Below are 21,789 nucleotides of genomic sequence, written 5' to 3' on the forward strand. Positions count from 1 at the left end.
GCTCATTTTGTGTTTTGTAGTAGAGACGGGGTTTTCGTCATGTTGGCCAGGCTGGTCTCGAACTCCTGACCTCGGGTAATCCACCCACCTCAGCCTCCTAAAGTGCTGGGATTACAAGCATGAGCCATATTAAACTTCCTTTATAAAAGGCCTCAAAAAGAAGAAACTAAGGCAGAAATTTAAAAATAAATATGCATTCATTCACTCCAAGAAAAGTAACAAACAAGGCAAAAGTTAAAAAGAAAGGAACAAGTTTTCCTCTGCCTAGCAAGCTCACTTCAAGGACAGTTATAAGATAACGCTGTTTAAGAAGCCAAGGCCAAAAGAATAAGCTCCAGACACCCATCACCTCCAGAGCAAAGTTGAAGATAAAAAAAGAAAGACAAATTCTTTTACTGTTACTCTTTTCCCAGGTTTGTTAAGCATGATTATGTTTGACAAATGACTGTATTTAGCCAGTTCTTGTTTTCCTTTCAATGCAGCTACAAAGTCACCAGCTATGCAAGGCCACAAGTTATGCTATAGATTGTGACCTGTCATAGGATTAACTACTTTTATTTATTGTAAGTCCACTTATAAAAACCCTGCTCTGTCTCTGTTCAATGCTCAGCTTTTTAGATGCGGATCCACTGAGCCAGTGAGTACCTGAAATAAACAGTCCTCTTGTTCTCCGTCTCAGTCTTGCCAGTCCTCAGTTTCCTGCAACATCTCTACTAAAAATACAAAAATTAGCCAGGCAAGGTGGAGGGCACCTGTAATCCCAGCTACTCGGGAGTGCAATGGCACCATCTCAGCTCACTGCAATCTCTGCCTCCCGGGTTCAAGCAATTCTCTTGCCTCAGCCTCCCAAGTAGCTAGGATTATAGGCACCCGCCACCGCGCCCAGCTAATTTTTTTTTTTTTTTGTATTTTTAGTAGAGACGGAGTTTCACCACATTGGCCAGCCTGGTCTCGAACTCCTGACCTCAGGTGATCCACCCACCTCAGCCTCCCAAAGTACTGGGATTACAGGTGTGAGCCACTGCACTCGGCCTAATTTTTGTATTTTTAAGAGATGGGGTTTCGCCATGTTGGTCAGGCTGGCCTCGAATTCCTGACCTCAAGTGAGCCACCTGCCTCGGCCTCCCAAAGTGCTGGGATTGCAGTTGTGAGCCACCGTGCCCAGCCTCTGTTTTGATTTTTCAAAACTGACCCTCATATTAAGGAAGCCAAAACTGAAGTGATACTGACCACAGGTTCTTTAGGCGCCGATAAAAATTGGCACGAGGCCAGGCAAACTTCCCAGACAAGGCTTTACTGGGGGCTTCCATTCCACCACGGGGGAGACAGCACTGCAGGGGAGTGCTCTGGCTAGCTCCCCAGGGGAGCGCATTGTGGCGTCTCAAGGAGGGCGACACGCGTAATTCATGAGGTAGGTGAGCGTTCCTGCAGGAGTGACAGAACGCACAGGGATAGTTAGGAATCGCAGTAACACATACATCTCAGGATCGGAACACGGCGAGCAAGCCTCTCCCTGGCACGGGCTTTTGTTTTGTTTCTGTCTGTCACCGAGTCTGGAGTGCAGTGACGAGATCTCGGCTCCCTGCAACCTCCGCCTCCCAGGTTCAAGCAATTCTCGTGCCTCAGCCTCCCGAGTAGCTGGGATCACAGGTGCGCACCACCACACCTGGCTAATTTTTGTATTTTTAGTAGAGACGGGGCTTCACCATGTTGGCCAGGCTGGTCTCAAGCTCCTGACCTCAGGTGATCCGTCTGCTTCGGCCTCCCAGAGGGCTGGGATTACAGGTGAGAGCTCCCGCGCCGAGGCAGAGATTTTGGTCTTGTAATGAGGCCAAGGGTGAAGAGTGGTCGTGCTTCCGGCTTTGTGCACACAGCATGGAGTTCATTCCCTGAAGTACAAGATTGAAAGTGAGACGCTGCCTATCTTCATTTTTTCAAGGTCCTGTGATCAGTGGAAATGGCAATTTGTGTAAGATTTATAGTGGAATGCTGCTTATCTTAATTCTTTCACTGTCCTGCGATAAGCAGGTAAGAAAAAAAAAAAGACAGAAAAAGTGTTGGGGGGGAATGCATTAGCGGGGTTGGGAGCCGAGTCCCATCCCTCCTCTGTCTCAATAAATGTCAAATGATGCTATCATATAATTTCGTGGGAAAAATAGGCCAAAGAAATGAAATTCAGAAGGACTTATTCTTTTTGGTTCTAAAAATCAGTTTCTGACAGCTGGCAGGCCTCAACTGCCAGGAGAAGAAGACCCTGGCGGCCACAGCTCATCCTCTCTGACCAAGCCTTAGCTGGGGATGGGCTGGCCTCCAGGCAGGGCCTCCCGCTGGCTGGATCCCGGGCCACACTGTACAGAAGACAACCCTTAGAGACCTTGGGTGGGGCAGAAGCCCCCTTTCCTCACTGACACCCTGCCGGTCTCTCCTGGGGTCTCCCAGTCTCTGCTGCCCAGTGGGGAAGCACCAGTCTCAGTCCAGCCGTGGCCCCCTCGGCTCCCTCCTGCCCTTCCACCTTTCCTGCCATTCCCCACTGTGTCCTGAAGTTTTCATCCCCAGCGCCCTGTTGTCAGCTCTGGGAAGTCTAAAGTTCAGGGCTTTGGGTAATTAAACCCAAGGCCTCTCAGTGGGCTGGGGGTGAATGACCTGACGAACGTTCCTGCGGAGATGCTGGGAGGAAGCTGAGTCAGTCTGCGTCTTTGTCAGGGTGCGGCTGAGGCCAGTGACCCTCTGGGGGTCAGCGCCCTTGCCGGCCTCTTCCTTCCCTGAGCTCCACCTTAGGAGGCAGCTGGTCCCTGAGATACCTGCCTCACGACATTGTCCTGTCCCAGGAACTGGACTTTAGGAGGAGGGGAAACTGGAGGGGGATCCAGCTTGACTCTTAGAAGAGACTTTGAGGTGTCTGGGGACAGGAGTGGGGAGTCCTCCGGGTACCCCATCAGGGACTGCTTCCACTGCTTATATGGCCTCACCAGCCCAGCGCGGGAAGCCCCCTCTCCCTTCCCAGAATTGACCCTCTGCACCCTCTCCTGGGCCCTCTTCTCACTACCTCCAATCTCCACCATGCCCCAACAGAGCCCCTCCCCCAGGCCCCTTTGGCCGCTCTCCACACCCCATGGCTTTCTGTCTGACCTGGTTTCTTAACCTCTCCGGACCTCAGCCTCCTTATCTGTAAAATGGGAATAAGGATACTACTTTCCTTGTAACGCGGTGGTAAAGTTTAAATAAGCTAAGGAACACACTGCATGTCCTGCGGCCCCTGGCACACCAGACATGGTGACAGACGCTGGCTGCTGCTGCTCTGAGTTTATGCTTTCATCAACTATGCAACCAAATTCTAAGGAAATTTCGTATGTGTCAGGTTCCGTGCCAGGAACCTAGAGGTGCCACCGTACCACAGCACAGGATGCTGTGTCTGGCTTCGAAGAGATTTCAATCTATTTGGGGAGAGAGAAAAGAGAAGCTATCAGCCAATAAAATCATTTGCAAGCCTGTAATTCAGCAGGTTTTCAAGACCTGTCAAATGCCCGGCAATCTCACTCTGCAACTCTGACTCTTAGATACAGCATCTTCCAGCCCAGCGCCGGGCTGGCCGAGCCCATCATCCAGATGTGATGACCTGGGGTTTGGGAAACCCACACCGGCCTCATCTGGCGTTTCCAGCCTGTCCTCCCTTCCACACATCAGGCCGACAGGGCCACACACAGCCGAGGCCTCGGCCCTAAGCCTCCCCGCTGCGGAGAGCCCGAGCCTGAGTTCCAGCAGGTTCTTCAGGGGCTGCTGACCAGGCAGCACTGCGGTGAGGAGCGAGGACTTCGTCCCCAGCCCGGCCCAGGGCAGGGGCTTCGTGGGGAGCCCACCCCACCGCAGAAGGCTCCTGGAAGGGCAGGTGGACTCGCAACAAAATCCTACAGGAGGGGCCGGGCCAGAGGCAAGGGGCGGCCAAAGGCGCCTGTCCCAGAGGTGGGAGGGACCACACCTGGGGGCAGGGACGAGTCAGGCACAGGGAACTCCGCCAGCCTTGAGGATCAAATTCCTCCAGGGTGAACTCTGAGATAGAAAGTTGGCCCAGGAAGCTCAAGGAGGGAGCGCGGCCGAGGGGAAGACCTGCAGCTCCGCTTGCCCCCACCCGGCCCAGGCGAGGCCAGCAGGAGCCACCCCGCCCCCGGCCGCCACCTGCCCGCCCCGCCGGCCCTTCCTCACCCCGGGTGCCTGCGGGATTGCTGGAGAGAACGCGGCGATGGAGCCGGGCAGGACCCAGATAAAGCTTGACCCCAGGTGAGTGAGCGCTGCGGGCCCTGGGCCGGTTGCTGAGCCGGGTGTCCCCTACCCCGCGGCCTGCCCTCCCTCCGTCCCTCCCAGAGCCCTTCGGCTGCCGCACTCAGAATGACACAGGACTGAAGATGGCCTGGCTGTTCCTAGGTCCTCAGGCACGACGTGGGTTTGGGCCAGGGTGTGACACTTCAGGGCCTCGGCCTCGCCCCCCACGTGGGGAGAGAAAGATCCCAGAGCCGGGCCGTGGAAGGCACTGGCCGAGGAAATGGCAGCATCCCTGGCATCCCTGGCATCCCGTCCATCTGTGAGGACTCACCCTTCCTCTGGGATCCGGCTCTTCCTCTCTGGCCAGTCCCTGGGCTGCGGCCCGACCAGCGTGGAGAGAAGCCACGGTGGGCTCTTCAGGCACAGCAGCCAGGCACGCCCTGGCTAGGTGGCAGCTTGTCTTACTCCCCACCCGGGCCAGCTCTCCACTCCCTGTAAGAAAAGGGCTCAGAGGCCGGGCGCCTGGAATCCCAGCACTTTGGGAGGCTGAGGCGGGAGTGCAGGAGTTTGAGCCCAGTTCCAATTTGAGTCCAGGAGTTCGAGACCAGTGTCTGAGCAACATGGAGAAATCCTGTCTCTACCAAAAATATAAAACATTAGCCGGGCGTGGTGCACCTGTAGTCCCAGCTACTGGTGGGGATGGGGGTTGAGTAGATCACTTGAGCGCAGGAGGTCAAGGCTGCTTGTGTGAGCCAAGACAGACCACTGCACTCCAGCCTGGACAACAGAGCAAGACCCTGTCTCAAAAAGAAAAAAAAAGAAAGAAAAAGGAAGGAAGGAAGGAAGGAAGGAAGGAAGGAAGGAAGGAAGGAAGGAAGGAAGGAAAAGGGGAAAGGGAAGGGGAAAGGAGAGAGAGAAAGAGAGAGAGAGCAAAAGGAAGGAAGGAAGAAGGGGAAGGGAGAGAGAAAGAGAAAGAGAGAGAGAGGAAGGAAGGGGAAGGGGAAAGGAGAAAGAGAGAAAGAGAAAGAGAGAGCGGAAGGAAGGAAGGAAGGAAGGAAGGAAGGAAGGAAGGAAGGAAGGAAGGAAGGAAGGAAGGAAAGAGAGAGAGAGAAAGAGGCCCTGAGGGGAAATGGACAAAGTCCTGCACTCGGGAGTGATTGAGGGTCCAGTGTGCAACCCTCCCCCTTCCCCCAGCCCCCGCGGGTCTGAGCACAGGCTGGTGTCTCGCCAGGTACACAGCAGACCTTCTGGAGGTGCTGAAGACCAACTACGGCATCCCCTCCGCCTGCTTCTCTCAGCCTCCCACAGCAGCCCAACTCCTGAGAGGTGAGTGGGGACCCTCCCCAGAGGGAACTGAGAGGAGGGAAACCAGGATAGCTGAGTGGAGCTGGGGAGAGGCGGCCCTGAGCCAGTCCACCTGGGCAGCCGGGGAGAATCTCTGGCCCGGTGTCTGTCATCATAGTTAAGGCCTTGGAGAAGGGCAATGCCTCAAGGAGTCAGTGGGTCCAAAGGGCTGCATGAGAGCCTGGCTCCGGAGAGCAACCCTCATGTTGGGCCTCCACAAAACTGGCCTCAAAGCTCATTCAAACGGCGGACACTGCGACCTGGGGCGCTTTTTCAGACCCCAGAGCCATCTGGGGACTCAAGATGGTGCCCAAGTGGTCCAAGCCCCATCGGGTCCCCTGGAGGGCTGCATGGCATCCGCCCTGGACCCATGTCACTCTAGAGGGTGGTTACGGTGAGTGACGTGCTTCACACAGGTGAACCAGTTGTATTTGTTTTACGATCCAGCCTTTCTGAAAAACCTTTGTCCTCACTGGCGCATTCTGTTGTCCGGTTTTTGTGTGTGTTTTTGTGTGTATTTGCCTCATTCCACCCCTGAGCTCTCAGATGGACAGATGGGATTCAAAAACCTGTTCGACAGTGTTTATTGTAGTGGAGTGATTGGTTTGCAATCATAAGTCATAATTTTCCACTGAAGGGGGGTGTGGGGACCCCCGAGACCAGCTCAAGTTCAGTTGTTGGAAGAACTCCTTGACCGGAAATTTTACCTTTGCGTTTTGTCGCTCTGTTTCCTGAAGATAACTTGGGGGTGCTCCTGGTCGTCCATCTACTGCTTTGATTCCTTGGATCCCACCCATTCTTTCGCTTTAAGAAAAAAACAAGTAATTGTGGGGGAGGTCTCTGTTTTGCAGCTCCCCTTTTGCAAGAAGCACTTTTTCTGAATAAAACAGTAATTTAAAAAAAAAAAAAACATAGGTGCACCTGCAAAAGTCCTCTCAGTGTTGGCCAACAAGATTCTATTACTGAATTACTTTTGAAAGTGAAAGGCATTGGCTGGGCGTGGTGGCTCATGCCTGTAATCCCTGCACTTGGGAGGCCGAGGTGGGCGGATCACTTGAAGCCAGAAGTTGGAGACCAGCCTGGCCAACATGGTGAAACCCCATCTCTACTGAAAATACAAAAATTAGCCGGGCATGGTGGCGTGCATCTGTAATCCCAGCTACTCGGGAGGCTGAGGCAGGAGAATCGCTTGAACTTGGAAGGTGGAGGTTGCAGTGAGCCGAGATCGCGCCACTGCACTCCAGCCTGGGCAACAGAGTGAGTGAGACTCCGTCTCAAAAATAAAAGAAAAGAAAAAGAAAGTGAAAGGCATAGGATGGGGCTCAACTTATTCCCCAGACACCAAAAACATTGAGAATCACAGCCCGAGCATGCTTAGAGAAAATGTGGCTCACGCCTGCATTTTGTTTTGTTTTCCTGCTGCATATTGACTACCTGTGAAATGTTGGATACAAGTCTGTGTCTCTGTAGCACATTTAATGCGTTTCCCAGGCAACAGGAAGCTCTCAGTATGCGTTCCCACGCAGACGTGGGCGTGTCCTTGGGCTGTGTATGGCTTCATTTCAGATGATCTGAACCAGAGCGGTTGCCAACTGCCAGTGTTCGGAGATGCCTGGTGACCACCTGTGGTTAGTGGCAGTAGGTGACTGCTACATCCAGTTCCAGGAACCTCCTGTTGAGAGAGTGCAGCTGGTGGTACAAGCCTTCCCTTACACAGCAGCTCTCCCCCCAGGGAACATTGGGCAGCGTCCGGAGACTGTTCCGGTTGCCACACTGGAAGGTGCTACTGGCATCTCGTGGTCAGAGGCCAGGAAAGCTGCTAAACTTCCTACAGTGCACAGGAAGAGCCCCCACAAAAAGATTATTCAGGCCGAAGTGTTAATGGTGCTCAGGTCGAGAAACCTTGCCTTACACAATGAAAACGGTCCTCACGTTGCTTTGCTTCAAAACGTGCAGAGAGAAACCCCAAGGCTGTTCAGAACAGGCCATTCTGGGTCTGCTCATCCAGCAAGCCTCGCTGCGGGCAGAGTGGGGAGGGTTTGGCCAGCGGGCCCTCCTGGGACAGGGAAGCTGAGAGGATGCTTCGGGGGCGCCCCAGGCCCAGGGGAGCGAGTTCTGGCAGGATTCAAGGATCCCGGTGGAAGAGCAGGGGACAACTGAGAGAGCTGGGCAGGTGAGGTGAGGCCTGATGCGTGCTGCGCTGGCAGAAGAGCTGTACTTTATCCCACAGAGAGAAGGAGCTGGTGAGGGCTCTGAGACTGGGAGCGGCTGGATGAAAGTAGTGCTTCACAGCCGTTAATTAGTCATCAGGATGGACTGCAGAGGAGGAACCTTAAGGAGCAGGGATGTGGCCGGACATGGTGGCTCATGCCTGTAATCCCAGCACTTTGGGAGGCTGAGGCAGGTGGATCATTTGCCGTCAAGAGTTCAAGATCAACCTGGCCAACGTAGTGAAACCCCGTCTCTACCGAAAATACAAAAATTAGCCGGGTGTGGTGGCGTGTGCCTGTAGTCCCAGCTACTCGGGAGGCTGAGGCAGGAGAATCGCTTGAACCCGGGAGGCAGAGGTTGCAGTGAGCCGAGATCCACCACTGCACTCCAGCCTGAGTGACAGAACAAGACTCCGTCTCAACAATAGCAAAAAATAGGCAGGGATGTAAATGAGAGGTTGTTGCCCTGGCCTGGCATGCGGGAAAAGAGTCTGAGGCAGGGTTGGGAAACAGGCAGTTCAAAGAAAGAGCAGGCAACCTGGTAAAGACCTAGGCGTGTAAGTGCTGGTTCTGGGCAACGGTGACAGCACGGACAGAAATAGGAGAAGCAGGAAGAAGTGCCTCCGGGAGGCCGTGGCGAAACTCCTTCCTCGCGTCATTTGTAAACTCTGTTGTTCTTTAATTTTTTTTTTTTTTTTTTGAGACAGGGTCTAGCTCTGTCACCCAGGCTGGAGCGCAGTGGTGCAATCTCGGCTCACCCCAACCTCCACCTGCTGGGCTCAGGTGATCCTCCCACCTCAGCCTCCCAAGTAGCTGGGACCACAGGCACATGCCACCAAGCCTGGCTAATTTTTGTATTTTTTTGTAGAGACGGAGTTTCTCCATGTTGCCCAGGCTGGTCTCAAACTTAAAATTAAATGCTAAGAAAACTATTTCAGGCCAGTCATGGTGGCCCATGCTGCAACCCCAGGAGGTCAAGGTTGCAGTGAGCTATGAGTGTACCACCAGCCTCAGCCTGGGCAACAGACTGAAACCCTGTCTCAATTTAAAAAGAAAAAAAGAAAAGAAAAAAAGAGAGAGAGAGAAAAGCTATTATTCTAGAAGAATGATTGAATCAATTTTTTTTTTTTTTTAAATCATGGCTCACGGCAGCTCGAGCTCATCCTCTCGAGTAGGTGGGACTGCAGGCACACACCACCATGCCGGGGCTAACTTTCAATTTTTGTAGAGACAGAGTCTCACTTTGTTGCCCAGGCTGATCTCAAACACCCCAGCTCAAGCGATCCTCCTGCCTCGGCCTCCTGAAGTGCTGGGATTACAGGCGTGAACCACTGTGCCCAGCCTTAAAGCTACTTTTTATTGAACAAATACTACATGCCAGGTGCTTTGCTAAGAAGCTTGAGGAGAGGATAAGTAACCTGTCTATGGTCATAGAGCTATTAGTAAGTGGCATTTTACTTTGTTTTTGTTTGTTTGTTTGTTTGTTTGTTTGTTTGTTTTAGAGACAGAGTCTCACTCTGTCGCCCAGGCTGGAGTGCAGTGGCGCGAAATCGGCTCACTGCAAGCTCTGCCCTCCGGGTTCACGCCATTCTCCTGCCTCAGCCTCCCGAGTAGCTGGGACCACAGGCGCCCGCCACCACGCCCGGCTAATTTTTTGTGTATTTTTTAGTAGAGACGGGGTTTCACCGTGTTAGCCAGGATGGTCTCGATCTCCTGACCTCGTGATCCGCCCGCCTCGGCCTCCCAAAGTGCTGGGATTACAGGCGTGAGCCACCACGCCCGGCCTGGCATTTTACGTTGAATTCAAGTGTCTGACTCCAACGCTCTATACTGTGCTCCTAACCTCCTGGAGGCAAATATGCAATCATGGAAATACTTTTTGGTTAGAAAGCTGGGATTATGGGTGATTACTCTTTTTTCAAATTCTTATTTAATGTTCTTGTTTTCATTATTTTAAAAAGTAATCTTTGCTATTCCAGAGACAGCGGGAAATTTAATAGTTGCAATAAGTATGATTATATTCAAAATGGTCAACTAGACAAGCATTTCCCAAAGTCTCGGACTCTTAATCCCAAGGAGTCCTTCATGGAAACAGAGTTCTGTAGGAAGTTAAGTTTTGTGACCAGGCGCGGTGGCTCACGACTGTAATCCCAGCACTTTGGAAAGCCGAGGCTGGTGGATCACTTGAGGTCAGGAGTTCAAGAGCAGCCTGCCCAACATGGTGAAACCCTATCTCTACTTAAAATACAAACATTAGCTGGGCGTGGTGGTGGGTACCTGTAATCCCAGCTACCTGGGAGGCGGAGGCAGGAGAATTGCTTGAATCCACGAGGCAGAGGTTGCAGTGAGCCGAGATCGCGCCACTGCACTCCAGCCTGGCGACACAGTGATACTCCATCTCAAAAAAAAAAAAAAAGAAAGTTAAAGTTAAAGTTAAGTTTTGTAAAAGGTGCATTCTAGACCCTCCTTTTGGAAATTTACAATGTAAACTAGCAGATTAAAATTCTCAGTATGCTCTGCAGAAATCATATTTAACTTTAATGCATTTCCAAAAATTCTTTAGTCATGGCATACTTTTGTCCCATAGTATCCATTTAGATGCACTTTTGGGGAAATTGAGTTCAGCCAGAAAAGAAGAGGCCATCTCCTAAGAAGATAGTTTGATGGACAGGCCCAGTATCGGGCTACGGATGCCAAGGAACTTTTCCTTTCCTAACTAAGTACCAAAGGCAGCAGTTAGAAGACGCTGCAAAACCGTTTGTGTTGAACAGTCAGAATCTGCCCCACCCTCACCTTCATAAATGGAACGGCCCTCCCAGGGTTGCCTTTGATAATCTCTCCCAGATCCACGAGTACACACACCTGGAGTCACTGTAACGGTTAATGAGAGTGTGGGCTTAGCGTCACGAATCCCTGCGTTTAAATCTTCGCTCCTTCACTTCCAGGCTGTGTGACCCTGGGAGACGTGCTTCCTTCTCTGAGCCTCGTTTCCTGAAAAAGTCTGTAAAATGCAGGTGATGATAGGAATTCTCATAGGTTATTTCTTTCATTCAACAAATAGTTACAGAGCCGTTACTCCTCCGAGCGTTTGAGAACAGAGCACAAGCCTGACGAGGTCCCTGCCTCCGTGGAGTGTCTGACAGTACGCCAGTAAACAGCTGTGCAAACACAAGTAGCCCTGATGTGGGCGGAAGGAGGACGGAACGTCACCCGGAATGGAGATTTTCACGGAGCAGGGAGCAGTTAGGGAAATGAAGACTGGGAAAGACTGAGTCGGTGGCGTGTGAAAGGGCAGTTTTTACGCTCTCCAAGGGCTGATGAGGACACGGGGCTGGGGGTAAGAGAGGCTCTAGCAATGACCCCCGCTTCCCAACCACAGAACATTGGTTTTGGAAAACCACCTGCATTAATGTTGGCTTTTTCCTGTCTGGACTTTGCCTATTGTCTGAATTTTCTTAATTAAACATTTCTATTATAAAAATCTTCAGGTTTAGTTAAAAAAAAAAAAAAAAGAAAGAAAATACAGAACAGTAAAAAGAGAAAAAAATCATCTACAGTCCCACCCAGAGACAGGCATGGCAAATATCTTAGTGTAATTTCCTTTTTTCATGCTTTTTTTTTTTTTTTTTTTGAGACAGAGTCTGGCTGTGTTGCCCAGGCTGGAGTGCAGTGGTGTGATCTCAGCTCACTGCAACCTCCACCTCCCAGTTCAAGCAATTCTCCTGCCTCAGCCTTTCAAGTAGCTGGGACTACAGGTGCGCACCACCACGCCTGGCTAATTTTTGTATTTTTGGTAAAGATGGGGTTTCACCATGTTGGCCAGGGTGGTCTCAAACTCCTGACCTCAAATGATCCACCTGCCTTGGCCTCCCAAAGTGCTGGGATTACAGGCGTGAGCCACTGTTCCCAGCCCTTTCTCTATGCTTTTAACATTTGTAGAAATCATACTATTCCTATAATTTTATGTTCTGTTTCTGTAAGCATAACACAAAATAAATTTTTCACATCATTGTATATTTGGAAAAATATGTTCTTTTCTAAAAAAAGGTTTATTTTCTTATAAAGTACATATTCATTATAGAATAATTGGAAAAGAAAGACACTAGGGATTTTCACAGACAGAGAAAAGGCCATGTGAGGACACAGTAGAAACGTGGTTTTCGGCCGGACCCGGTGGCTCACGCCTGTCATCCCAACACTTTGGGAGGCCAAAGCAGGCGGATCAGTTGAGGTCAGGAGTTCAAGACCAGCCTGGCCAACATGGTGAAAACCGTCTCTACTAGCTGGGCGTGGTGACAGGTGCCTGTAGTCCCAGCTACTTGGGAGGCTGAGGCAGGAGAATCGCTTAAATCTGGGAGGTGGAGGCTGCAGTGAGCTAAGATCAGGCCACCGCACTCCAGCCTGGGCGATAAGAGTGAAACTTCGTTGAAAAAAGAGAAGGGGAGGGGAGGGGAGGGGGGAGGGGAGGAGATGGGAGGGGAAGAGAGGGGAGAGGGGAGGGCAGGGGGGGGGGGGGAGAGGAGGGGAGGAGAGGGGAGGAGAGAGGAGTTGTCTGCAAGTGGAGGAGAGAGGCCTCAGGAGAAATCAAACCTGCTAACACCTTGATCTTGAACTTCTAGCCTCCAAAACTATGAGAAAATAAATTTAAGTTGTTTAATTAAAAAAAAAAAAGTGAATACTCAGAAAAGATAGAAAAAAGTAAGAAGACAGAAAAGAAGACACAAATCATCCATAGTCCCATCACCCGAACATAAGCATTGCTAACTTTTTTCAGTATTATAGGTCTTTTCATTTTTTTTTTTTCACCCAGGCTGGAGTGCAGTGGTGTGGTCCTGGTTCACTACAGCCTTCACCTCTCCCCAAGTAGCTGGGACCACAGGCAGGCGCCACCACAGCTGGCTAATTTCTGTATTTTTAGTAGAGGTGGGGTTTCGCTATGTTGGCCAGGCTGGTCTTGGACTCCTGGCCTCAAGTGATCTGCCCACCTCAGCCTCCCAAAGTGCTGGGAGTACCGGTGTGAGCCACCGTGCTCAGCCGAGGGCCAGTGTATTTTTTGACAGATTCACCCATCGTCCTGGTTGGTCCTGTGGTGCCACCAGGTGCAACTGACCGAGACAACAGCTCCAGCTCCAGTCTGTGCCGTGGCCACCTTTCTCCCTGTTTTGGTTTCAGCAGTCATATTGCTCCCACTGAGCTGCCCTCATGTTCCTTAGTCGCCACAACACAGAGCAGACTGGCCAGTCCCTTCCCCGTGCTCACCCTGCAAGGCAACAGGACAACGACTGGAGTGCGGCAGTTTTCTCCCTTTCTTCCTCTTACCTAGCCCGGTAGGAGGTGCAAAGGAGGGTCCAATAACTAGAAAAGACACTTAGATAAATGACCACAGGGTCACTAAGGACCTAGAACCCTTTCTTTAAAACTAACGGCTGCATTAATGAATCACGTTTGTTCGGAAACACATATTGTGACTATATTCATTTTTTTCTGTTAGCGATGGTGAGGCCAGATGAGGTCTATCAGTATTTGTCAAAGTGTTTGCTAGCCTCCGACCACTATCAGGTGAACTTGTTAAAAATGCAGATGACAGGGCCCATCCCACATTGCACACGTCTGAAGGCAGGGCCTGGGCAGCTAGCTGCTTTTTAACAACTCCCAAAATGATTGCAATATCCACGAAAGTTTGAGAACCTTGGACTATAGTTCATGTAAAACCAAGCATGAGGCCAGCGTGCATCAGGTGTCCTTGGGGTTTTTATTTGATCCATTTCTCTTTTGCTGAAGATCCCCCCTGGCCGAGCGTGGTGGCTCAAGTCTGTAATCCCAGCACTTTGGGAGGCCAAGGTGGGAGGACTGCTTGAGCCTAGGAGTTTGAAACCAGTCTGGGGGCATAGTGAGAGCCCATCTCTATAGAAAATTTTAAAAATTAGCCGGCCTTGCTGGTGGCCTGTAGTCCCAGGCTACTTGGGAGGCTGAGGTTGGAGGATGGTTTGAACCCGGAAGGTCAAGGTTGCAGTGAGCCATGATCGCACCACTGCCCTCCAGCCTGGGTGACAGAGTGACACCCTGTCCTCCTCCCCACAAAAAAGTTCCCTCCTAATGTCCTGGTTTCACCATATAATTTTGGTGAAATCAACTTAAACAGCTCCAGAATGTCCCGTAAATTATGTTCAGCTTCAATTATGTTAATTGATCTACATTTGCTAGTGCAGCACCTGGCACTGGAGATAGAAAAGTGAATCGGGGTCGGGCATGGGGGCTCAGGCCTGTAATCCCAGCACTCTGCAGGGCCAAGGCAAGTGGATCACTTGAGGTCAGGAGTTCGAGACCATCCTGGCCAACATGGAGAAAACGATCTCTACTAAAAATACAAAAATTAGCCGGGCGTAGTGGTGGGCGTCTGTAATCCCAGCTACTTGGGAGGCTGAGGCAGGACAATCACTTAAACCCGGGAGGTGGAGGTTGCAGTGAGCCGAGTTCACACCACTGCACCCCAGCCTGGGCAACAGAGTGAGGCTCCGTCTTAAAAAAAAAAAAAAAAAAAAAAAAAAAAGCATGACTATTTCTTAGTCACGTTGACTACTCTAGGTCTAAAAAACCCTCATTCCTGTGCACGGGTCAGACCCTAGATTCAGTAAAGCAATGTCGATCCGAGGGAATAAGCCCAGGCCTTCTCCCCTCAGTCCCAGTCGTCAGCTCTCTGCCTTCTCCTCCTTTAGCCCTGGGCCCTGTGGAACTTGCCCTCACCAGCATCATGACCCTGCTGGCACTGGGCTCCATTGCCATCTTCCTGGAGGACGCCGTCTACCTGTACAAGAACACGCTTTGCCCCATCAAGAGGCGGACTCTGCTCTGGAATAGCTCGGCACCCACGGTGAGGCCCCTGGGGCTGCCCTGTGGGGGGAACTGAAAAGAAGGCAGAGACCAATGTGAGAGTTCCTCTCAACTCAGCACGTCACTTCAGCAGAGTGTCTGTCCTGCCACGACCCGCTGAGGGCGGAGGTTTGCAATCTCATCTCCCCTTGCAGTTAGGATCCTCTGCTCGGAAGGCTGTGGGGTGCAGTGTTTGAATTCTAAGGACTGCGGAGACAGCTGGAGCCCCGCTGAGCCCTCCAGCCGCCTCACTCACTGCTGCCCGCCACAGTCTTGCCATTAAAAGAGCTTCCTTCCCGTAGAGGCAGCTGTGGTTCCTCAGAGTGTGGGGGAGAGTCTCATCCCACAGGGCCACACTCAGCTCCACCCTCATGCCGAGGCTTCTGAAACGCCCTCCCACAGGTCCTTGATTTGCTGGATTTAATTAGTTGTTTTTCCAGCTGGCAACGTTGAAGGAACGCTGCCTCAAATGTGTGGGTTTGGCCTCCTGTGCCCTCGCCACCCTGCCGCCCTCATCTGCTCCTGCCCCTTCTGAGCAGGTGGTGTCTGTGCTGTGCTGCTTTGGTCTCTGGATCCCTCGTTCCCTGGTGCTGGTGGAAATGACCATCACCTCGTGAGTGCCCTGCCTCACCCCACCTCCAAGGGCCCCTCTGCTCCCGCTCACCAGGACTCCAGAGTCTGTGTCCTTGATCCCGGCTGACCAGCTTGTGCCAGTTCGGGGCTCTTGCGCTCCTGGTTCTGCTCAGGGGATGCCTCCTTTTGGCATCTGGCACATTCCTCAGCAGCCCTTTGTTCCCACAGTCTGAAATGCCCCTTCTCCCAGTCCTGCGGGCCGTCTCCTCTCCCTCGCTCCTCTTGGGTCACACACCCAGAACGCCCAGCCCTAGCTCTTCCCCTCAGTAAGCCCCGCCTCTCCCTGCCGTCTTTCTCTCTGGCAGCAAAGGGGTGTCCCTGCAGCGTGCCCCGAACTCGTAGGCCCACTCCTCTCCCATCCCAGGTTTTATGCCGTGTGCTTTTACCTGCTGATGCTGGTCATGGTGGAAGGCTTTGGGGGGAAGGAGGCGGTGCTGAGGACGCTGAGGGACACCCCGATGATGGTCCACACAGGCCCCTGCTGCTGCTGCTGCCCCTGCTGTCCGCGGCTGCTGCTCACCAGGTGAGGCGGGGCCAAGGTGCCTCCTCCAGGAGCCGGGGAGCCTCTTCTGGTCCCTTCCCAGGAGCGTCTCCTGGCCCCCAGCCCCCCTCAAGGCTCTGGGAATTAGGCGTGAATAGGCCAAAGCCAGTGAAGGAAGGGTGGGCATCCCACAGCCAGGACCCACGGGCACCAGCCTCAGGGGACAGGGGAGCAGAGGAAGGAGAGCTCCTAAATTCTCATCACTGAACTTCACTGCACCCTGCAAGCCTTAGCCACACGGAGAAAACTGGACTTGGGGCCATTCGCTTGCCCCTTCTGCCCACTTTGGTGAATGAGGTTGAGGTCACACTCCCAGACCTCGCTCCAAAGACAGCGTTCTGGTCTGGAGGTGAGTGGGAGACTAAGAGGGTTCCCAGTACTCTCAACATTCTGGTTTTTTCCTCGTCCCCATCCACTTAACCTGGTTGGTGTTTATGACGGCAGCCAAGCCTCAGCCCAGGAGCCCAGTGAGGAGCCGGGGGGTCTTCCTGGGGCAGGCGGTTTGTGGGCCCATGTTCCTAACCCTCTTCCCCACTCAGGAAGAAGCTTCAGCTGCTGATGTTGGGCCCTTTCCAATACGCCTTCTTGAAGATAACGCTGACCCTGGTGGGCCTGTTTCTCATCCCCGACGGCATCTATGACCCAGCAGATGTAAGCCGGGAGTGAGGGACAGCACAGTCCGAGACTCATTTAGTACCTTTGTGTTTAAAAGCAATCACCAGAGCCAACATCCCTTGACAGAGGGCCCCAGAAAAGGGAGGCTGTGGGAAAACAGAGGCTCAGGGACTGCCAGGGAGATGAAAGAACAATAGGCCAGGCTCTAGGGCTTTTTCATTACCTTTCCTGCCATGGGAGAGGAGAGATCAGAGGAAGCACCGGGTGCCATGATGCATGCCTGTGATCCCAATGGCTCACGAGGCCGAGGTGGGAGGCTTGCTCAAGAGTGGGAGTTCAAGACCAGCCTGGACAATATAGTGAGATGCCATTTCTAAAAATGTTTTTAAAATTAGGCTGGGCATGGTGGCTCACACCTGTAATCCCTGCACTTTGGAAGGTTGAGGTGGGAGGATCACTTGAAGCCAGGAGTTTGAGACCAGCTTGAGCAACATAGTGAGATCCCATCTCTTTTTGTTTTGTTTTGTTTTTTGAGATGGAGTCTCTCTTTTGTCGCCCAGGCTGGAGTGCAATAGCGCGATCTCGGCTCACTGCAACCTCCACCTCCTGGGTTCAAGCGATTCTCCTGCTTCAGCCTCCCGAGTAGCTGGGATTACAGGCATGCACCACCACGCCTGGCTAATTTTGTATTTTTAGTAGAGACAGGGTTTCTCCATGTTGGTCAGGCTGGTCTCGAACTCCTGACCTCAGGTGATCCGCCTGCCTCTGCCTCCCAAAGTGCTGGGATTATAGGCGTGAGCCACCACGCCCGGCCCATCTCTATTATTTGAAAAAACAAAACAAAACAAAGTTAGCTGGGAATGGTGGTATGCACCTGTAGTCCCAGCTACTCAGGAGCCTGAGGCGAGAGCACCACTGGAGCCAGGAGTGTGATGCTGCAGTGAGCTATGATTGCACTTTCAGCTGCACGACAGAGTGACACCATCTCTTGAGAGAGACAGAGAGAGAGAGAGAGAGAGAGAGAGCTTGCCTGCCTCACTGACTACTTTCTGTTGCCACCAGATTTCTGAGGGGAGCACAGCTCTATGGATCAACACTTTCCTCGGCGTGTCTACACTGCTGGCACTCTGGACCCTGGGCATCGTTTCCCGTCAAGCCAGGCTACACCTGGGTGAGCAGAACATGGGAGCCAGATTTGCTCTGTTCCAGGTAACTATACCCTGGCAGAGAAAAGATGTTTCATGACTGAGCTACAGATAGTTGGGGTGAGTGAGTGAGGGTGAGTGAGGGTGAGTGAGTGAGGGTGAGTGAGGGTGAGTGAGTGAGGGTGAGTGAGTGAGGGTGAGTGAGGGTGAGTGAGGGTGAGTGAGGGTGGGTGAGTGAGGGTGAGTGAGGGTGAGTGAGTGAGGGTGAGTGAGTGAGGGTGAGTGAGGGTGAGTGAGGGTGAGGGAGTGAGGGTGAGTGAGGGTGGGTGAGTGAGGGTGAGTGAGGGTGAGTGAGGGTGAGGGTGAGTGAGGGTGAGTGAGGGTGAGTGAGGGTGAATGAGGCCAATAAAGGCTAAAAGTGGGCCTGGGAATCTTTTTCACAAGCCTCAGGCTCTCGTGAGATCTGGAAAATGACTCCTGTGCTTCCCGCTTCTGTCTTTCTGTGCTGGAATTGTTTCCCAGGGCTGCCACGACAAAATACCACAAACCAGATGGCTTAAAACAACAGACATGTCTTGTCTCATTGTGCTGGAGGCTAGAAGTCCACAGTCAAGGAGCCAGCAGGGCCGTGCTCCCTTTGAGCCCTGCAGGGGGTCCCAGCCTCTCCCTAGTTTCCGGTGGTTGCCAGCAGTCCTGGACCATCCTTGACCAGCATTTGCGTCACTCCAATTTCTGCCTCCATTATCTCATTATATTCTCCCCTTGTGTTTCTGTGTGTCTTCTATTTTTTTTTTTTTTTTTGAGACAGAGTCTTGCTGTGTTGCCCAGGCTGGAGAGCAGTGGTGCCATCTCGGGTTAAGCAATTCTCTTGCCTCAGCCTCCCGAGTAGCTGGGATTACAGGCATGTACCATCACGCCCGGCTAATTTTGCATTTTTAGTAGAGATGCAGTTTCGCTATGTTGGCCAGGCTGGTCTCAAACTCCTGACCCCAGGTGATCCACCCGCCTCCGCCTCCCAAAGTGTTGGGATTACAGGCGTGAGCCACTATGCCCCTCCGTCTCATCTATTTTTAGGACACCAGTCAAATGGGATTAAGGGCCCACCCTATTCCATTATGACCTCATCTTAACTAATTACATTTGTAACAAACTGTTCTTAAATAATGTCACAAGTACTGGGGGGCAGGATTTCAACATAGCTTTTTGGGGGGGACACGATTTAACCTGTAACACGTGTGTTAACAAAGTTTACATTTGTCTCCTTGCTTCTTCCTTTCCTCTTCTACCCATGACTTCCTCAAATCCTATGATCCATCAACACCAGCAGCAGCATTAGCATTAGCTACAGGAACTACCTACGCCATGTGTGAGGCACTTTCACACATTACACTTACATTTTCACAACCCCAGGAGTCATTATTCCCATTTTACAAAGGAAGAAACAGACCCAGAGATGTTCTTGCTCAAAGGCACATAAGGGATGGGGCTAGAATTTATACCCAGGTATGTCTGACTCCTCCACACATCTGTCTTCTCCTTACCCTGCCCTTCATCTTCACACCACTTCTGAAAATTCTCTCAAAGGCATGTTGGCCCACCTTCTACATGCTGCATTCTCTAACCCCAAAGATGACTTTTCCACCAAATGCAATGACTTCTAACCCAGTCTTGTTCTCCTTCTCTCTCCATCCTGTCTCCTTGCTAGTCTTCTACTCCCAAGGCATAATGATTGCCCTACAGTTAACAGAGTGAGTTCACGTGCATTCTCATTTGATCTACGTACATGCCTCCCAAATGTGAACTTCCAGGCACATAGGAGGTAGAATGGAAGGGGCTATGGGAACAGAGACAGAAGGGCCCGGAATGAGTCAGGGACTGAAGGGGCAGAAAGGTTCTGGATCCCAGAAGTACTTGAGACCAGGCCGAAAGATAAAAGCCGTGTGATGGCCAGGCCTGCCCATGGTGCATATGGGGGAGCCTGGGCGAGCCACGCCAGCCTTGAAGAAGCTGAGGCTTCCACACAGTACTCAGGGAGGGCAGTACTAAGATCAATGGTGCTTCCAGGGCTTCTGGACAGTGATCTTCTTCTTCTCCCCTTTCGCCTTCTTTCTTTATTCTGGTGAAATAGTGATAAAATTTGCCCTGTTAATGATTTTGAAGTGTCAGGTTCTGTGGCGTTAAGTACATTCACATCGTTGCACTACCATCACCACTGTCCATCTCCAAGCACCCATTAAACACATTCCCCATTGCCCTCTCCCCGCAGTCCCTGGGATGGCAGAGTTTTCAAAGGGCATTTTAATGGTTAATTGTCCATTATTCTAGGAGCAGGGGCCTCAGGCACTTGAGCTGGATGGAATGACTCTCCTCTAATCACCCATCTTTTTATCCATTAAGTGCTCATTGGTAGCCATGGCTGAGAAAGGGAATTAAAAATGAACCCTTTAATCAGTTCTTATATCTTGTCAGAAACTCTAATAAACTATTGGGTAGAAAATGAGAATGTCATTTGCCTAAAGATGAAAATCCCACAGATTTTTAATGCAGTGAGAGCCTCAACCCTCTGTGACTGCACAGATCTGACAGCGGGTGGAATGTGCCCAGCGGAAGGGCAAGGCCCAGGAGTGGGCTGGCTGCGTTCTGTGCCGTGAGGGCAGGCCCAGCCCACCCTTGCCTCTTTTTTATGCCGCAGGTTCTCCTCATCCTGACTGCCCTACAGCCCTCCATCTTCTCAGTCTTGGCCAATGGCGGGCAGATTGCTTGTTCGCCTCCCTATTCCTCTAAAACCAGGTCTCAAGGTGAGCACGTTAAGCCTCCTGTCCCATCGTGGGATGGATGAGACGGGGAGAGTCAGGAAAGAAGGGGCCTCAGAACAGACATTAGGCCGGCCTGACTTCTGCTCAGAGTGTTCAGAAGGGATCTTCAGGAAATCCCAACAGAGTCTTTGAGGAAACTGTGACCTCTCTGATCACACAGAAGAGAAGTGAAACCCCACAGCTTGAGGCCAGCCCTGAGGGCCAACCCAAGAAGCCATGGGTTCAGTCCTCAGCTCCTGGGAGAGGAATGGGAATGGTTAAAAAACAGAAGCCCATGTTGATTGAACACACGAGAAATGGACTTTAATGCCAGCCTCAGAGCACAGAAGTAGACAGCTAAGTTCCGGTTCTGGCTCTACCATTAACCCGCTATGTTATTTATGACAATTTTGTATCCCAAAGTCCTAGTTTGGGGATAAGCTGGAGAAAGTGTTGCTCAACTCCTGTGCCAGGGCTGCTAGTAAAATACCACCTCTGTAACTCAGCATAACCTACGCTGTATTTCACCCCACACTGCAGTGATGAATTGCCACCTCCTCATACCGGAGACTTTTCTAATGACTGTGCTGACACGAATGTACTACCGAAGGAAAGACCACAAGGTTGGGTATGAAACGTTCTCTTCTCCAGACCTGGACTTGAACCTCAAAGCCTAAGGTGGATGGCTTGGACAATGAAAGGATGCTGTACTCATTAGAATACAAGATTTCCTTACTGCCCCTCAACCTTGACCAAATGGGGAGCATTCCCCCTTGTCAACACAAGCTGGCAGATTACATTTGACTCCACAGGTGAAGGTGAACAATGTTAGGATAAAATTGCTTTGGATCTTGCCTGGGGAAGGTGTTTTAAGTTTCGTAATAAACAAGATGACGTCTGAAAATGTGTAACTGGGCACCTTGCCTCTGTCCATGTCACTATTAGCCCTTCAAGGTTGTATATTGCTGGCTGGGTGTGGCGGCTCATGCCTGCTATCCCAGCACTTTGGGAGCCTGAGGCAGGAGGATCACTTGAGCCCAGGAGGTTGAGGCTGCAGTGAGCGATGGTTGTGCCATACACTCCGGCCTGGGTGATACAGCCAGACGCTGTCTCTGGAAAAAAAATAAAAGCTTACTGAGCTTTCCTAAAGCAGATGAAAAGAAGAGTAGATAGTATTGTGTCTGGCAGAAGAAAAGGAGAACTTGGTGAGGCGAAATAGCACCAGCCCAGAGTCTTGAGGAAGCCAGGGGCCCTGGAGAATAGACGGAAGGCGATCTTTCCCTGACAGGTGTGCTGCTAGGGCACCAACCACATGGGGCCCTGGGGTCTGGGTCGGCCTCGCTTTGTGGGACAATGGCTTTTGAGTCTTTGGTGACAAG

General features: G+C 51.7%; 2 protein-coding genes across 4 annotated transcripts in view; one reads left to right on the forward strand and one right to left on the reverse strand.

Annotated features, from left to right (window-relative positions):
• The first annotated feature begins 381 nt into the window (after positions 1–381).
• On the forward strand, positions 382–21,320 carry SLC51A (solute carrier family 51 subunit alpha). 2 transcript variants are annotated; one of them, XM_058426205.1, is made up of 9 exons: positions 382–413; positions 5,452–5,583; positions 14,528–14,682; positions 15,221–15,294; positions 15,679–15,837; positions 16,395–16,506; positions 17,533–17,679; positions 20,308–20,413; positions 20,951–21,320. In XM_058426205.1, exons 3-9 carry the CDS (start codon positions 14,563–14,565, stop codon positions 21,085–21,087), a joined length of 855 nt encoding a protein of 284 aa, XP_058282188.1. In that variant the 5' UTR covers positions 382–413; positions 5,452–5,583; positions 14,528–14,562; the 3' UTR covers positions 21,088–21,320. The 2 variants fall into 2 exon arrangements, with proteins under 2 accessions (XP_058282188.1, XP_032027838.1); XM_032171947.2 differs by lacking the exon at positions 382–413 and adding an exon at positions 3,905–4,275 and having other exon boundaries at positions 5,489–5,583.
• The window catches only part of PCYT1A (phosphate cytidylyltransferase 1A, choline), a 47,286-nt gene continuing 45,158 nt past the window's right edge, over positions 19,662–21,789 (reverse strand). The window contains exon 10 of one of the 2 annotated variants that reach the window (XR_009209229.1): positions 19,662–19,731. The gene's annotated coding sequence lies outside the window, so the exon portion shown is untranslated. Of the gene's footprint in view, positions 19,732–21,236; positions 21,523–21,789 lie in introns of those variants that run through there. The other variant, XR_009209230.1, reaches the window with a different exon arrangement.

Source organism: Hylobates moloch, unplaced genomic scaffold (genome assembly GCF_009828535.3).
Source record: "Hylobates moloch isolate HMO894 unplaced genomic scaffold, HMol_V3 SCAFFOLD_13, whole genome shotgun sequence".
Taxonomy (NCBI): Eukaryota; Metazoa; Chordata; class Mammalia; order Primates; family Hylobatidae; genus Hylobates; species Hylobates moloch.

Excerpts from the sequence above, each read along its gene's own strand:
- SLC51A (XM_032171947.2), top strand. The coding sequence starts at position 4,238 with ATGGAGCCGGGCAGGACCCAGATAAAGCTTGACCCCAG. Across the intron at positions 16,507-17,532 it reads GCATCTATGACCCAGCAGAT|ATTTCTGAGGGGAGCACAGC; the intron begins GTAAGCCGGGAG and ends TGTTGCCACCAG. Across the intron at positions 17,680-20,307 it reads CCAGATTTGCTCTGTTCCAG|GTTCTCCTCATCCTGACTGC; the intron begins GTAACTATACCC and ends TTTATGCCGCAG.